General features: G+C 36.3%; 1 protein-coding gene across 25 annotated transcripts in view; it reads left to right on the forward strand.

Moving 5' to 3' along the window:
• Window positions 1-18,379, forward strand: part of LOC129045780 (uncharacterized) — a 202,396-nt gene that overhangs the window by 49,671 nt on the left and 134,346 nt on the right. For 15 of the 25 annotated variants that reach the window (XR_010411439.1, XR_010411440.1, XR_010411445.1 and 12 more), the window contains one exon: window positions 2,990-3,024. The exons of the other annotated variants lie outside the window; for them this stretch is intronic. Coding sequence is in view for 1 of the 15 variants with exons in the window: in XM_064590894.1 (XP_064446964.1) it covers window positions 2,990-3,024 (35 nt within the window). In the remaining 14 variants the exon portion in view is untranslated. The remainder of the gene's footprint in view (window positions 1-2,989; window positions 3,025-18,379) is intronic. 25 annotated transcript variants of the gene reach the window in all.

Consider the following 18,379-nt stretch of genomic DNA (forward strand, 5'->3'; position numbering starts at 1 on the left):
AGAGCAGGGGAAAAAAGGAGGACTTCTCTCACTCCCAACTTGCAGATGTCTAGCCTGCAACAGGCCCTTGTTGGGAGAGGTAGAAAGATTTTAATGTTAAAACAATGTTGGCATTTTGATTATTACCTGTTGTTGGTCATTTATAATAATGTACTCGGACTGTATTTGTGACCTAACATGATTGTAGGACTTTACTTAATGGTGGTCAGAAAATATATGGGGCCTGCCTGAGCTTTAATCCAAGGGTAGGAGGAAAACAACTCACATTGGAAAAAAAAAGAGTAGTGGGAAACAAATAAATTGTTTAAAATACCAGTTATCTTGTTAGGTCTGCAATAGGTGAGTTTCCATGATAGTTAAAGAATTATTTAAAAGTGAAAAACCAATTAAGCAGATATCTGGTATCCCATCACATATACTAGAATATTCCATCATTTAACCAACTGTGTAATCCCATTACACAGCGTGCAAGTCAATCTCTCTGTGCCTTATATTTTTTTTCACGTGTAAATGAGATAAATTATATCTGTCTCATTGGGTAGATTAAGTGCTTAGAACAGTGTCTGGCAAATACTAGCTGTTCGGCAAATGATACTTATCATCATCATCATCATCATCTGCCCTAAATCTTTTTGCTGAATTAAGAATTTTAGCAAGTCAGTTTTTCATTTTCCTTTTGTTAGTAGATACTCATCTTTGGGCTTTAAAAAATAATAATATTTTGGGGTGCCTGGGTGGCTCAGTCGTTAAGCGTCTGCCTTCGGCTCAGGTCATGATCCCGGGGTCCTGGGACCAACCCCTGCATCGGGCTCCTTGCTCTGCAGGAAGCCTGCTTCTCCCTCTCCCACTCCCCCTGCTTGTGTTCCCTCTCTCACTGTGTCTCTCTCTGTCAAATAAATAAATAAATAAATAAATAAATAAATAAATAAATAAATAAAAGTTCTTTTAAAAAATAATAATAATATTTTTATAATGCAATAATATCCTTAAAATGATTGAACATAGTAAGTGTTCAATAAATGGTAGTTTTTAGTATGGTCACTTCAAAGCAAACACTTTCATCTTTCTTTCTTTCCTCCATGTACTAGCTATATACATGCTGGTGCTCCATTTTTAATCTCTTTGGATCTCAGTTTCTTACTTTACCTACCTCACAGGGTTGTTATGAGGAATAAGATCATTTTTGTGAAAACACTTATAAAACACTCTACAGGGGCGCCTGGGTGGCCAGTCATTAGGTGTCTGCCTTCGACTCAGGTCATGATCCCAGGGTCTTGGGATCGAGCCCCACATTGGGCTCTCTGCTCTGAGAGACGCCTGCTTCTCCCTCTCACACTCCCCCTGCTTGTGTTCCCTCTCTCGCTGTCTCTCTCTCTCTGTCAAATAAATAAAAAAATAAAATCTTAAAAAAACCCTCTACAAATATGAGTTAGCATTCTTGTTTATTGTACAGATTACTTCTTTTTTTATATTATTTGTAAATCGCCTTCAAATGATTTTGAATGATACTCAATATTTTTCTGTAAGAAAACAGAGCTGAAATCTCCTTTCGCATATAAATTGCTTTCTAAAAGTAGGTGTGTATTTTCTAGCCCTTACACATAGAGGCTGTGATTGCAGGGGAAGTACAAGATCCCACTAGCCTCCCAGTTTTTCTTCTTCTTGGTGCTGAGCTACTTTCCTACCTCACCTGAAATTTCTTGATTAGTGTTTCTAGAAGGATGGACAAGAAAAGTCTAATATCTGATAACACATTCATATTTTACCTGGAGAGGTAAGGCAAACGTAGGTGTTGAGAGAGGGGACTTCCTCCCAAAACTTCTCAGAACGAATTAATTGATTAACTAGCCCGGAATTAGCTAAGAGCATCCATCCTACAAGTATGAGATCGTAAGATGGGTAGATTTCTGCGGAAGAGCGAAACATGATCACAACCATCTAAGAATAAATAACTCAACAAGCTTTTATTCTATTTATGTCCAGCAGAAGGTGGCTGCTTCCCTAAGATGCCTCCCACCAGATGGTGACTTCTCAGTTCATTTTTAACTACCTGCAAAATCATGGCACAGGGCTCTGACCTCATTTCATTTTAGAATTCACCTTTTGTTTCAGCACTATATCACTATAGCTTCTGACTTCCATCTGGACAAAAAAGTTCCTCAAAAGGCAGGAGGTCAAAGTCATGGGCAAACACATATGCACATGAATATATTTACTTTTATAAACAACTTACTCTTCATAATCCATCTGTAATAATGGGCAACTGATTTTTTTGTTTTAGACCAGGTTCCCCTCTCTACATACATAATAACAACAATCTCTATTGACTTATTGACTCAAGGAATGAAAACTGATTTTAAATTATTCTAAAGAAAACCTAATTATGAAGACATTGGAAGTTCTCTCTATATAATGCATTGTAAAGTTAATCCAATAGATTGGATCATCTGTATCAATCCTCATTCCCCAAATTTCCCTTTGTTAGTATTCATGACTGAGAGTTGACAGCACAATTATATATTAAGCCTCTAGGAAAATCAGGGTAAGGAGTCACTAGGGAGCTTAGCCACCACTCTAATCAATTACTTTGTTTTGCCTGGATTTATGACCACACATTGCCCCCTTAAAATTAGCCTGGAGGAGGTATCCTTTTTTTTTTAAGTAAGCTCTTTTCCTAACATGGAGTTTGAACTCATGCCTCTGAGATCGAGAGTCACGTGCTCCACTGACTAAGCCAGCCAGGTGCCTGAGGAACAGAGATATCTTAGAGGTAGGTGCTACTTGTAGGAAAAGGTATACAGACTGTAGAAGGATCAGGATCTGCTCATCACTACTATTGAGAAAATAACTCTCAATGAGCAAAAGATGGGTTATTTTGTTATTTTATTGAATGCAATTTAGCAAATGATGTTTTGGAGAAATGACAGTGCTATACTGCTCTGCCATCAAATATAAATTCATCTCAACTGTTTTCATCTTTCTTTTCCAGGATGAATTGATTATTGGACTGAATACAACAAATAGGTAACTGGGAAAAAGTGATATGTACATATGAAAAATAATATTAGTTAAAAAGAAATAATGAAAATATTTATGATATAGTCTAATAACTAATGATAATCACTCTCAGCATCATATGGAGAACTTTTGTTGCTGTATACTTTTTAAATTTTCAGATTTTATGGCATAGAACATTACAGCTATTATTCCAAAAAATGTGAAGTTGAACATTTGAGAATAACTAGTCCAGCATCCTAATTTTACATATGGGGGAACTAAAGCCCGTAAATATTAGGTGACTTTCCCAAGAACATACAGCTAACTTATGGCAGAAGATCATACCAAATGTGATCCCACATCTTCTGACTCTTAGTTTTGCATTCTTCCCACTCCCATGCACACCATACAGATAATTGCTTTTATATTAAAAATTAATTCATGCACATAGTTAAAATTATACTAAAAAAGTAGTCCTCCATCTTAGACATCCATTAAATTTATTCAGAGAGGGGTGCCTGGGTAGCTCAGTTAATTGGGTGTCAGACTCTTGATTTCAGCTCAGGTCATAATCTCAGGGTTGTGAGATTGAGCCCCACATTGGGCTCCACGCTCAGGGTAGAGTCTGCTTGAGATTCTCCCTCTCTCTCTCCCTCTGCCCACCCCCCCCACTCTCTCTCTCTCTAAAATAAGTAAATAAATAAATAAATAAATAAATAAATAGTAAATAAAATCTTTTAAAAAATTAGCTGGAGGGCGCCTCAGTGGCTCAGTCGTTAAGCATCTGCCTTCGGGTCAGGTCATGATCCCAGAGTCCTGGGATCGAGTCCCACATCAGGCTCCCTGCTCTGCGGGAAGCCTGCTTCTCCCTCTCCCACTCCCCCTGCTTGTGTTCCTGCTCTCGCTATGTCTCTATCAAATAAATAAATAAAATCTTAAAAAAAAAAATTAGCTGGAGACCTGTTAAAACTGCCAACACCAGACTGTATCTAGATCAATTATATCACAACATCTGCCAATGGGATCTAGGCATCACTAGTTTTCAAGGTTCCCCAGGTGATTGCAATGAGCAGCCAAGTTTGAGAATCACTGTACAAAAATAATTATAATAATTATAATGAAAAACAGTTGTCTTTTGCCTAACTCATTCTAATTCCCTAGTCTACTTCTTACAATAGTTCTCAAAGTTTGGGCCTGGGACCAGCAGCATTGTTAAGAGCTTCTTGGAAATGCATATTCATGGAGTCCACCCCAACCTACTGAATCAGAATCTTTGAGGATGGGGCCCAGTAAAATATGATTCTTATTCATGTTAAAATTTTGGAATCCCTATTCTATAGGCTTCCCTTTTTCAACTATTGTTAGTGATTTCCTCTGTGTTTACCTCCATCTCTGAATATGCTTATAATCCTATTTCTTATTTTGACAATTTTCTACTTCATCTATTGACTTCCTGTTATGGCAATTCAGAATTTATTTAGTTCTTCATACTTTTTCTCCTGCCCTCATCCTTCCAGTAGAGTTATGTCATATTTTTTTGCTGAATCATTAAGTCTGTGTTTACATTATTAATACTATAAAATGTTTCCTGGAAAGCCTAGATAAATCTATGCTTATATGCCTTTTCTCACATAGTTATTTTTTGTCCTGAGATTAATAATTGCCTAGTTTGTTTATTGGTTTGTTTTCTATGTATCTATTCTTATTTTTTTGTACATACTCCACTATATCTGTTATGCCTATTAATATAATTTTATAAATATCCAACTATGAGATTTTGTGTCCAACCCATTTGGAATCCTATGCTCCTCAGCCCTCCATCATCCTGTTCTGATCTGGACTGCTTATTCTCTGAAGTCTGTGGTACAGCTGATATCTTAGAATTTGGCATCATCTTTGACTTCTTTCTCTCACGCTATCTTCAGTCTGTATGGAAATCTACTGCTTCTACCTTCAAAATGTATCTGGAATCTGATGCCTTCTCTTGATCTCCTCTGCTACCATCCTGTCCTAATCACCATCATCTCTCACCTAGACTGAAATTGTTTCCTTAATTCTTCCACCCATCATCCCCCCTTCAAACTATACTCCACATTGTGGCTTTTCAAAACAAAGTTCAGATCATGTTTCATGTACTTATAGTTAAGTGTAAATAAATAAAGGAGCTATGTGCTGTTTGTAAAAGTTTGTTACTTCATGTGTATGGGGTGGGTGGAGATGGGTTGGGGGAGAGAATAGGTGGACAGATTATGGGTGCGGTAATTCTGTATATCCTCGCACTGATTTCCCTGTAGTAGATCTGTGTTATGGGGGAAAACAAACAAACAAAAAAATGAAACATTTATACAGTGAATACTTACTATGCACTGCAAGGATACAGAAATAGAACATGTGATGTTAGTCTGTGAAAATTTACAAATTTTTATAGGAGATAAAACATGTACATACATTACACTGGACAAAACAAGGTTGGATTATATCTAGAAACTAGTATTATAAGGCATCCTTAGAAATTCAGAGAGAATGCATCATTTTGGCTGACTAACCAAGCACACTATAGAGAAGGCAGGATTTGTGTTGGGATTTAAAATATGGGTGGGGCACCTGGGTGGCTCAGTTGGTTGGGCGACTGCCTTCGGCTCAGGTCGTGGTCCTGGAGTCCCGGGATCGAGTCCCGCATCGGGCTCCCTGCTCGGCGGGGAGTCTGCTTCTCCCTCTGACCCTACCCCCTCTCATGCTCCCTATCTCATTCTCTCTCAAATAAATAAATAAATAAATAATCTTTAAAATATGGGTAATATTTTCATGTGCAGAGACTAGATGGAGAAATTTTAGACTGAGGTAACAGTGACAGTAAAATATGGAGCAAAGAAATATAAGGAATATAGATTAGGACAATTTGACTGATATATTGAAACTGTGCCAGAGAGTAGCTGAAAATTATGCAAAGGGTAGATAGGTTTTTATTGATGTTGAGCATTTAGTGGATCGGTTGCCCTCTTTTAAAATTGATTTAATTAATCCTTTATATATTATAGGCAATAATAATAGCTCTCAGCTAACCCAAGCAAGTAGATTTTATTATCTCCATTTTATAAATGAAGGAACTTGAGGCCCGAAAGAGTTAAGTAACTTCCTAAGGTCAGAACACTAGAATGTGGTTTGGTGAGTATTTGAACCTATGCAATCTCATTCATAGAGCCTGTGTTCTTAAATACCACCTATACTGGCGTTATTTGCCTATTATATATGTTGCAAATACTTTCTCCATTTTTCATTTATCATCTTAACTTTGTGTATGGTATCTTTCACTGTGTAGACATTTAAAATTTTTATGTAGTCATATTTTCAATATTTAAAAAATTTTTACTCAGTCATGTTTCATACCAAGAAAGGCTTAGTATGGAGAGTAATTAAAATATTCTCCTACTGAGCACACTTGTCATGATGAGCAATGGGTTATGTATGGAATTGTTGAATCAATATAAATATTTTCCCCCTCCTCCCTCTCATGCTCTCTGTCTCTCATTGTCTCTCTCGCAAATAAAAAAAAAAAAAGGGCGCCTGGGTGGCTCAGTTGGTTAAGCGACTGCCTTCGGCTCAGGTCATGATCCTGGAGTCCCGGGATCGAGTCCCACATCAGGCTCCCTGCTCAGCAGGGAGTCTGCTTCTCCCTCTGACCCTCCTCCCTCTCATGCTCTCTGTCTCTCATTGTCTCTCTCGCAAAAAAAAAAAAAAAAAATATTTTCCTACTGTATTTTATTCTGAAGTTTTAGCTTTTATTTTTAACTTTATGATAATTAATCTTGAATCTTTTACTGTGTGTTTCTATGGTCTGAGGTAGGGATCTAACTTTAATTTCCCCCAAATGGCTAGCCAATTGTTCCAAAAATATGTTCTTTCTTTAGTGAATTGACTTGCCACCTTGATATAATTGATATTCAGAAATTAGCCATGTTGCTACACAATATACCAATTAGTGTTCATTCTGATTAAGAATTCTTTTAAATATCCAACCCTGGAAGGAATACCAATTAGAAACACTACAGTGTAAATTAGATAATGTTGGGTTCTTAATACCCGGCTGCCATAAATGTATCCAAGAACAGAAATTCTGGCTCCAGAGGTCAAATCTTCTGAAGGAAGAAGATGATGAAAGAAGAAAAGTTGATTTTTAATTTAGGGTATGGGTGGGAGAAACTATTGCCTTCTTCACAATTTGGTCTTTTATAGGCAAAATTCTCACATTTTGGTTGACAATAATTGGAGAACATCTGGCACCAATTGAAGTAATGAGGACTTATAACCTGACTTTTTAGTAAGCAAATCTTTCCAAATTTTTCTAATATTTCCCAGCTTTGGACCAAAGGAAAACCCATCAAACAAAACAACCATAAGGATAAATACTCCAATGAAGGCAATTGCCCTGGAAATGTGAAATTTAAGATGGGCTCTGGGGGTGAAATGCCAAATCTTTTCATTTCCTCCAGGACAACATCATACATGTATATCAGTGGTCCTTCTGTATAGAGTAGCAGGAAATCTATATGCACATATTGAATAATTTCCCCCCACTTCACTATATGCGTGCTCTGAACAATTCATGTCCTTACTTGCCTTCACAATGGTTCAGTGTGATCTAACACAGATTCAACCATCTGTCTGCATTTTCTTCCATTTGCAACATTTGTTCTTCCTGCTGATCTGACTGCTTCTCTTCTCTGCTTTCTGATTCAGACAGAGCAATCTGTTCCAGAAATGTACTTGTTAGCCAAAAGTGAGTACCTTGGACTACAGAAATATAAAATTCACCCCAGCTAACATTTAAGAAAACCGCTGTTTTGTTTTTTAAGCATATTGCCTGGCAAGCATTCCAAGTTCTTTATGACAGACACTTTTCAACCTGTTGACAAAATCAAATACATATAAATCTAAAACCATGCTTGGAAGAAATAAACAATTTTCCTTGGTTCCTTCCTCCAACCAACTGAGCCCCTGAGGATCTCTAGTGTCCTGGTTCATTAAGTTTCAACATTCCTTCTTGAGATGTGCTTCTCAGAACATCCTACTGAAATAACTTACTTTCCTCTTGAAGTACTTCCTTTAGTTGTTCTCTCAATGTGAGTCTTTTAGTGGTAAAGCCTCTCAGTTTTGTTTTTTGTGGGTTTTTTTTTGATAGTATATTTCATTTTCATTCTCAGAAGATCATTTCAATTATATATTATTTCACTATCTTCTAGCTCCCATTATCATTATTAAGATCTTAGCTGCCAGGGTAACTTCTTTGTGGGGAATCTATCTTTTCTTTCTAGTTGTTTTTAAGATCTTCTTCCTGTCTTTGTTGTTCTGCAGCTTCACGCTATGTGTCTACATGGGGTTTTTAAATTTTTTACTGCTTGGGATTTATTGGGCTTCCTGAAAGTGACAACTGATGTCATTCATCAATTTTAGAAAATTCTTAGCCTTTATTTTTTCATATGTTGCTTTTCCTTATTTGAATTACCTCTTCCAGGAATTCTAATTAGCCCTTCTCTCTATATACTTTATGTTTACAAAACTCTCTTTAGTGTTTTACACCTATTTGTCTCTCTGAGCTGGCAATCGGAATGTTTGCCATTATTTATTCTAGTCAGCTATGTCTAATCTGCTTTTTAATCCTCTGGTTGAGTTTTAAATTTTATTCATTACATTTTCACTTTTAGAAGTTCAGTATTGTTAGTTTTCAAATCTTCCTGATTGGTTCTTGCTGTCTTTTTCTCATCGCTTATGTATTTCAATCTCTTTTTTTAATCTCTTTTATATTTCTACAAACATATTAAGCATAGTTATTTTATATTTTTGTCTGATAATTCCAGTATAAGAAGTTTATCAGGGTCTGGTTCTCTGGTATATAATTTGCTTTCATATCTGGTGGATTGCCCCATTTTGTGTTTGTGATTTTTAAATTATTATTAAATAATACTTAGAATTCTATCATAGAAATTTGGGCTAGCATAAGAGCATGCTCCTCCAGGGAGGGTTTGTGTTTTCTTTTCCAGGGGCCTAGAAACACAACACACCAATTCCACTTAAATTTCAACATTCCATTAGAATAAATTTAGGCTCCAAACCCTTTTGAAGGGCCACAATATTGTGGAGAGACTTTTTTTTTTTTTTTTAACTTCTACCCAGAGCCAATTCTGAGACCAGTCATCTATTTTACTATCAACAGGGTCAGGTTTCTTTTTTTAAAAATGTCATTCTTGCCCTGAAATTATCGGCCTTCCAGGGTTCCATCTTTATACAGTGTGATCTCTGATCTACTCAAGACTGTTCCTATGTACTCTTCTGCACAGTAGTTCTAAGCTACCATGACTCATAGAGTTGGCTAAGAATTTGATGACTTCAAGGTTTACATATCTTCCTAATCTTGTGTTCCTTGCTTAAGCCTGTTTTCAGTAGATTTCCATTACTTTGTTGCAGACTCATTCAATAATTTTAAGTGAATTATCCTTAATTTTAGAGAACAGTTTTAGCTGTCTGTGGCAGGAAGGTTTTAAGATCCCTAATCCACCATATTGCCATACTACTGACATTTTTATTTCTCTTTCACTTTTGAAAGATAATTTCACTAGATATACAATTGCTTCTAGGTTGATTTTTTTTTCTTTCAACATTTGAAATATTTCACTCCACCCTCTTCTTGCTTGTAGAGTTTCTAATAAGAAGCCTGCTGAAATTCCTCTGTAATGTTTTTTCCCCCCCGCTTCTTTCAAGATTTTCTCTTTGTCTTTGGTATTCTGAAATTTAAATATGAAATGCCTAGGTGTGGGGATTTTTGTTGTTTTTATTTTTGTATCACTACTGCTTAGTGTTCTATGAGCTTAATCGATCTGTTATTTAGTATCTATCATTAATTTAGGAAGATTATTGGTTATTATTGCTTCAAATATTTCTATTGCTCTGTTTTCTCTTTCTTCTCCTTCTGGTGTTAAAATTATACATATGTTAGACCTTTTGCTTTTGTCCTCAGTTTTTAGATGCTCTGTTCTGTTTCTTTTATTCTTTGCTTTACAATTTGGAAAGTCTCTATAGACCTATTTTCAAGTTCACTGATTCTTTCCCCAGCCGTGTTGAGTCCACTGAAGGCATTCTTCATTTCTATTACTGTGTATTTTTAAATTTTTATCATTTCTTTTGATTCTTTCTGAAAGTTCCCATTTTTCTGCTTATGTTACCCATCTGTTCTTGCATGTTGCCTACTTTTTCCATTAGAGTCCCTAACATATATTTTAAATTCCCTATCCTTTAATTCATCTGTGACATATCCGAGTCTGGTTCTGACAGTTGTTTTGTCTTTTCAGACTGTGCTTTTTCTTGCCTTTTAGCATGCCTTGTAATTTTATGTTAAAAGTCAGATATGTTGTATTGGGTAATTGCAACTGAGGCAGACAGATCTTTAGAGAGAGATTGTATGTTACTCTGGCTAGGAGATGTGCAGTTTAGTGTTCAAATTTCTCTAGTGCTCTTATATTTTGGTCTTTTCTGAGGAGCTATCAATCTGTGTAGACTTTTTTCAGCTATAATCCATTATTATTATACTAAAACTTTACTGGTATGGTGGTAGAGTGTGTGGGAGGAAGAGCATTTTATAATCATCTAATTGAGTCTCAATCTTTTAGTGGGCTTATGCCTTGAGAATTGTGGCCTTCACAAGTGTTTCTATCCCTTCTTCAGTTGAATAGCTTTTACCCCATATTCCCTACTCTCTGGCTGCAGTGTTCTCAGTCTATTTCCTTAAAGCCTTGTCCCCTGTTGAGTAAGGTTTTGTTTGTTCTTTCCCTTATGTAAAACAGGAAGGTAAGAGGGGTCTGGAGTGAGGAGGAATTACCTTTCCTCTCCTGGGATAAGTTTGCAAAATTGTGCTTTGGCAACAGCTTTTTCCCAGGAGAGTAGGCCTTTTTTATGGAGAAGTCTCTGGGTGTCATTTGCGATTGTTACCTTCCCCACCCCTCACTCACCCACTGCCAAAACCAAGGATGAATTTTTGTGGGATCCTTACCATGAGCACTTGGACATGAGTTCCTGGACAGAAAACCCATGAAAGTGTGGGAGCCCCTCAAGACTGCAGTCCCTAGGGGTTTTTCACTTTCACATTAGTTCAAACTCGACCTTCAGCACTTTGTCAGAACTGCCATTTTTAAGTGTTCCTGCCAGTTTATGTTTCCAGTGGTTTCTGCTTCAGGTAGGCAGATTTTGATTGCTCTTTCTCTCTGGCACCTGCCTTTCCAGATTTCAGGGTATTGGTTTGCAATAAGGCATCAGTTCTCAGGCAGATCCAAGAAAAGTCACTGATTTTTCAGTTTGTCCAGATTTATCTTATTGTAAGGATGGCAGTGATAACTTCCAAGTTCTTTACATGTCAGAGCTGAAATTAAAAGTTTCACTATTGGGGTGCCTGGGTGGCTCAGTTGGTTAAGTGTCCAACTCTTGATTTTGGCTCAGGTTATGATCTCAGGGTAATGGGATCAAGCCCCACATTGGGCTCTGTGCTCAGCGTGGAGTCTGCTTATCCCTCTCCCTCTGCTCCCCACCCCCCACTCTCTCTCTCTTTCAAATAAATAAATAAATAAATAAAATCTTAAAAAAAAAAGTTTTACTATTGGGGCACCTGGCTGGCTCAGTGGGTAGGGCATGCGACTCTTGATCTCAGGGTAGTGAGTTCAAGCCCCACATTGGGCATAGAGCTCACTAAAAATAAAACAAAACATAAAAAGTTTCACTATTGACTTTTACATTTTCACTGCAGTTTGAGTAATGCTTTGTTTTCAAACAAAAGAAAAGAATACTGCCTAACTTACATAAAAAAGTATTTGTGGGGCATCTGGGTGACTCAGTTGGTTAAGTGTCCAACTCTTGATTTCAGCTCAGGTCATGATCTCAGGGTTGTGAGATTGAGCCCCAAGTTGGGCTCCATACTAGGCGTGCCTCCATGCTAGGCATCTGCTTAAGATTCTCTCTTCCTCTGCCCCTCCCCCGCTTGTCTCTCTCTCTCTCTCTTAAAAAAAAAAAAAATGGAATTTGTCAGAAGGATATTGAGAATGAAGACAGCTCTGGGGCATTAATTAATAAGAACTATAGGGAAAACTGATGGAGGGAGGTGGGTGGAGGATGGGCTAAATGGGTGATGGTAAGGAGGGCATTTGTGATGAGTACTGGGTCTTCTATGTAAGTGATGAATCACTAAATTCTACACCTGAAACCAATTTTGCCATATATGTTAACTAACTTGAATTTAAATAAAAACTTGAAATTACAAAAAAAAAAGGAAAAAGAACTATAAGGAGAGTTTTATCAGCAACACTTTACTTAGGATACCTCCACTGAGATGAGTGAATTTCGACTATTTTCAGTACCTTAATTCGTATATTTAAGATTTGAATTTTAGGAATTCAGGGAAGACGGTGGCAGAATTTTCCAAATCCTTACACAAAAGTAGAGCAAGCAACTAGATTGCAAAACTATTTGGGGAGGATTTTTAACAGAACCAAATGATAGGCTATCCTCCCAAACGCCAAAACACCAGTATCTATAGGTCTGTGTATTATCACTGCCTTGGTAGAAGAAACCTGGGGAAGCAATAAGGCATGTGACAGAACTAAGAACAGCATAATACCTGAATAGCCAACAGGTGTCCTGGAAATTGCAGTGGATCAATTCAAGAACAGCAGCTGCAACTGGGAAGAGTTTTGCCCAATCCCTTAGATAATAAGGCATGATGTAAGGACTGCTGGAACCATCTATCTCCAATTCTCAAAATTAATTCACCAGAATTTTCTTGCAATAGTGAGCCACACACTAAAAGAGAAAATTCTGAGAGCAACATAAATTTTGAGACTAGTGATAATAGAGACTTAAAAAGGCAAGATTTGGAAAATAATGGGAGGGGGAGAGAGCCAGAAAATCTTAGAAGTAAACCTCTAATTTTTTAAACACTATGTGATGAAACAACAGAAAGAGCTTTATGTAGGGCACCTGGGTGGCACAGTTGGTTAAGTGTCTGACTCTTGGTTTTGGCTGGGGTAGTGATCTGGGGGTCCTGGGGTGGAGCCCCATGTTGGGCTCCATGCTCTGTGTGGAGTCTGCTTGGGCATCTCTTTCTACCTTTCCCTCTGCTATTCCTCCCTGCCACCCCCGCCCCCTGTGCTCTCTCTAAAATAAATAAATAAATGTTTAAAAGAAAGAAAGAAAGAGCTTTACGTAGTTAGACAAGCTATCTGCAACAACCCTCCTTCTTATAGTTTAAGGAAATGAAATTAATATAAAATTGAATAGAGAAGAATCACAGTCAAATCCCTTACAAAGTTACTGTAACATAAAGAATAAGGAACAGATAATTTCCTTATAGACAATGAATCATGGAAAACACATACAAAAATCAGATCAGTACTGTAATATACTATTTGAAAACAAGTTAAAAGACATTAAGAAAATGATGCAAGGCATAAAAAAAAAACAACATAAATCAGAATCAGAAAAAGTCAGAAATAAGGTGATATTCTCAATAAAAAATTAAAAACAAAAGAAAATATAATTTTAGAAATAAAGATAACTTAAAATAACACAAGCATTAATAAATATATCAAATAATTCTTTAATAGAAAAAGAAGTAAAAAGGATGCAAATTTTGAAAAGGAAGAAGAAATAAAAAAGGGAAAGAAAATTAGAAAAAATGATAAATATTAAAGACAGGTAAAGAAGATCCAATATGTAAAGCCTTTATGGCCCAACAATCTATATTGAATAATATATTGTATTATGTAGCATAGACACATAGAATGTGGGGAAAATTGGCACAGCACAAACATTTTTAACTGTACTAATACTAACTGGTATTGGATTGTTATTCTGAGACTACTGTGTATGTATGTGGGATAAAACAAATGAGTAATTATGGGATATTATGACCTGTGTTCTTGAGAAATGGGACTCAATAAGGAAGAAACTTCTGGTTTCCATAGTTTTATTTTATTTTATTTTATTTTATTTTATTTTATTATTTTTTTGTCATAAGTGTACTCTTTAATCCCCATCACCTATTTCACCCATCCCCCTACCCACCTCCCCTCTGGTAACCATCAGTTTGTTCTCTATAGTTAAAAGTCTGTTTCTTTATTTGTCTCCCTCTCTCTTTTTTTCCCCCCCTTGCTTCCTTTCTTTTGTTTCTTAAATTCCACATGAGTGAAATCATATGGTGTTTGCCTTTCTCTGACTGACTTATTTCACTTAGCATTATACTCTTTAGCTCTATCCATGTTGTTGCAAATGGCAAGATTTTATTCTTTTTTATTGCTGAATAATATATATATTATACATATAATATTGTATATATTATATCACATCTTTTTAAAAAAAAGATTTTATTTATTTGACAGAGAGAGGGAACACAAGCAGGGGGAGTGGGAGAGGGAGAAGAGGGCTTCCTGACAAGCAGGGAGCCCCATGCAGGGTTTGATCCCAGGACCCTGGGATCATGACCTGAGCCAAAGGCAGATGCTTAACTATTGAGCCACGCAAGTGCCCCTATATCACATCTTTATCCATTCATCTATCAATGGACACTTGGGCTGCTCCGACAGTTTGGCTATTGTAAACAATTACTGGATTGTACAGTAGATCTATTTTTAGTTTTTTGAGGAAACTCCATACTGTCTTCCACAATGGCTGCACCACTTTGCATTCCCATTAACAGTGCAAGAGGGTTCTTTGTTTTCTCCATATCCTCACCAACACCTGTTGTTTCTTGTGTTTTTTATTTTAGCCATTCTGACAGGTGTGAGGTGATGTATCCTTGTAGTTTTGATTTGCATCTCCCTGATGATGAGTGATGTTGAATATCTTTTCATGTGTCTGTTGGCAGTCGGATGTCTTCATTGGACAAATGTCTGTTCACGTCTTCTGCCCATTTTTTAATTGAATTCTTTGTTTTTTGGGTGTTAAGTTGTGTAAGTTCTTTATATATTTTGGATACTTTATGTATTTTGGATACTAACCCTTTATTGGATATGTCATTTGCAAATATCTTCTCCCATTCAGTAGCTTGTCTTTTAGCTTTGTTGATTGTTTCCTTTGCTATATAGAAACTTTTTATTTTGATGTAGTCCCAATAGTTTGTTTTTGCTTTTATTTTGCTTGCCTCAGGAGACATACCTAGAAAAATGTTGCTGTGGCCAATGTCAGAGAAGTTACTGCCTATGTTCTCTTCAAGGACTTTTATGGTTTCAGGTCTCACATTTAGGTCTTCAATCCATTTTGAGTTTGTTTTTGTGTATCGTGGAAGAAAGTGGTCTAGTTTCATTCTTTTGCATGTAGCTGTCCAATTTTCCCAACACTGTTTGTTGAAAAGACTGTCTTTTTCCTGTTGTGTATTCATTCCTCTTTTGTCAAAGATTAATTGACCATATAATTGTGGGTTTATTTCTGGGTTTTCTAATCTATTCTATTGATTCATGTATCTGTTTTAATGCCAGTACTATACTATTTTAATTACTACTGCTTTGTAATATAACTTGAAATCTGGAATTGTGATACCTCTAGTTTTGTTTTTCTTTTTCAAGACAGCTTTGGCTCTTCAAGGTCTTTTGTGGTTCCATACAAATTTTAGGATTGTTTGTTTTAGTTCTGTGAAAAATACTGTTGGTATTTTGATAGGGATTGCATTACATCGGTAGATTGCTTTGGGTAGTATAGACATTGTAACAATATTTGTTCTTCCAACCCATGAGCATGACTGTCTTTCTATTTCTTTGTATTGTCTTGAATTTCTTTCATCAGTGTTTTATAGTTTTCAGAGTACATGTCTTTCAACTCTTTGGTTAAGTTTATTCCTAGATATTTTATTGTTTTTGGTGTAATTGTAAATGGAATTGTTTTCTTAATTTCACTTTCTGCTGCTTTGTTATTAGTGTATAGGTATGCAACAGATTTCTGTACATTGATTTTGTATCCTGCCATAGTTTGTTAGGGAAAATTATTTATCACTTGTATAATTGTTCTGCTATATGTTACATGTCTTTTTATTTCTGTCTGCTTTAAGATTTTCTCTTTAATTCTGTTTTTCAGCAATTTGGCTATAATGTACCCAGTTGGGGTTTTCTTTGTATTTATCCTACCTAATGGCATGATATACTTCAAACTTTCTTGGGAAATTTTCACCTGTTATGTCTCCATATTTTTCCTGCCTCTATTCACTCTCTTCCTTCCCCTTCCATGACTCCAATTATATGTATGTTAGATCACTTGATATCTTCTCACAATTCTACTAAAGTAGGTCTACTTATTTTCTTCATTTTTTCCCCCTTTCTGTTGTTTAGATTGGGTAATTTCTATTGAAATTTCAGTTAACTGACTCCTTCACTTCACTTAACTTTCCCTCTGTCAGTTTTACCTGAAATTGTCTTTTTTTGGTCTTCATTTTTGGAGGGTACTCTTATTAGATATAGAAATATGGGTTAAAATTTTATTTCAGCACTTTAAAATGTCATTTAATTATCTTATGCCATTTCCAATTGCTGTATATCCTGGTCAATTTTTCATCTTAGATATATTTTCTAGATCAGAGATTTTCATTTGGATCTTTTTCTAAAAATAATTTTCATCCCTCTAATCCCTCTACTTACTCTGCCCTTTAGTTAATTAATCATGACTAAATTTTAATAGCTGTTTTTAAATTCTTATCTACTAATTCCAACATTTAGTCCAGTCAGGCTTGGAACTGATTTTCTCAATATGTCTATAGGCCATATTTTTCCATTTCTTTTCATGTTAATAATTTTTTGTTATGTACTGGACATTGTAGGCACACTGAATATTGTCTCTGAAAAATGTTAGTTTTTTTGGCAGAAGTTGACTAGACTAAATACAAACTCAGAATTCTGTCTCCCTTGGATGCACAGTGGCTGAAATGTGCTAAGTACCCCCACCCTTTCTGCTGTTGTTTTCTACTGGGTGCTTTACAGTTTCCCATTACATGAACATAGTTCTGGGATCATCCAAAGACTTGGATGGAATTTTTATGCATATTTTCAGACTCCCTTATTCTCAGCGTTCTCCCTTTACTTCCAGCCAGTGTGTCAGCTCTACACTTTGTCTTAGGATTCCTTGTGCCGCTAAGACTGCAGCTTTCTACTTGACTTCTAGCTACCCCATGCTCCACAGACTGGGAATTTCCCTCGGGCAAAAAGCCACAAAGTACATTTCCCTAATTGCAAAAGTCAACATTCCTTTAGTTTTTGTTTCCTTTTCATTGTTCCCCAGAGCCTTCAACTATTTTTTTTTTAATATTTTGTCCAGATTTTAAATTTATAATCTGAAGGAGGGTTAGTCTGACATATGCTACATACCCCAGGTTTTGATTTTAAATACCAGTCTCCACATTTATACCAGTTTTGTGGTATTTCTGCCAAAAATGTATAACCTTAATCTAATTATAAGAAAAGATCAGACACACAACTTGATGGCAACCCTGGATGTGTCCTGAACTTATCAATCTACATAATTCCAGAAGTGGGATTGAGTGGGATGGTATTAACTGAGTGAATGGTGCAGAATTTTCCAGCTGGACCTTTTTACTATATTGTGGTTCTGACTGGATTATGACTTTTAACATATAATCACAGAAAATATTATGGTCCTTTTCCTCCAAGAAGTAACTCAATTGGGGTGACTGGCTGGTTTAGTCAGTAGAGCACACAGCTCTTGATCTTGGGGCTGTGAGCTTGAGTTCACATATAAGTTTGAGTTCATATAAGAAGGTACCATGTTGGGTGTAGAGATTACAAGGAGTAACTCAAAATGAAAAAGAAACACTAAACCATAAAATATACAATTTATATACTGAAAATAAAATATCTTCTTTCTAGGAAACAAAATAGTGATTTGGAACATATTCCTTTGTTTCTTCCTTTAGCTTGCCTCCCAGTGTTGGTTTCTATACAGTAAATGCAATAACCACTTCTAGTTTTGAAGAAGTGGCCTTGTGTAGGAGATGAAACTTTTTGTTCCAGCCCTGCCCCAGCTCTTGGTTACCTCTCAATCTTTTGTGCTTGTCCAAGTATCCTATTATATTTTTAATAGCTCCAGTAGTTGAGGATGTTCTAAGAATTGTCAGTGTATGAAGGAAAGGACCTCAGCATCTACATTTAGGCTGACTGGAAGCCAGACCCTCAGACAGCAGCTTTTAAAATTACGTAAATATATACAGTCCTGAGGGGCCACAAGTATAAGCCCTACTGGCCACCAGAATCAGGTGATCTGGAAATATTCTTTGGGTGGCAATCACAAAACTCAGGGCTTCAGATGACTGTATAAACTTGTTTATGGGAGATACTGGCCAGCTAGAGGA

The sequence above is a fragment of the Mirounga angustirostris genome, unplaced genomic scaffold, assembly GCF_029215605.1.
Source record: "Mirounga angustirostris isolate CCGP_5_RB_7025 unplaced genomic scaffold, mMirAng1.0.hap1 SCAF_5, whole genome shotgun sequence".
Classification (NCBI taxonomy): domain Eukaryota; kingdom Metazoa; phylum Chordata; class Mammalia; order Carnivora; family Phocidae; genus Mirounga; species Mirounga angustirostris.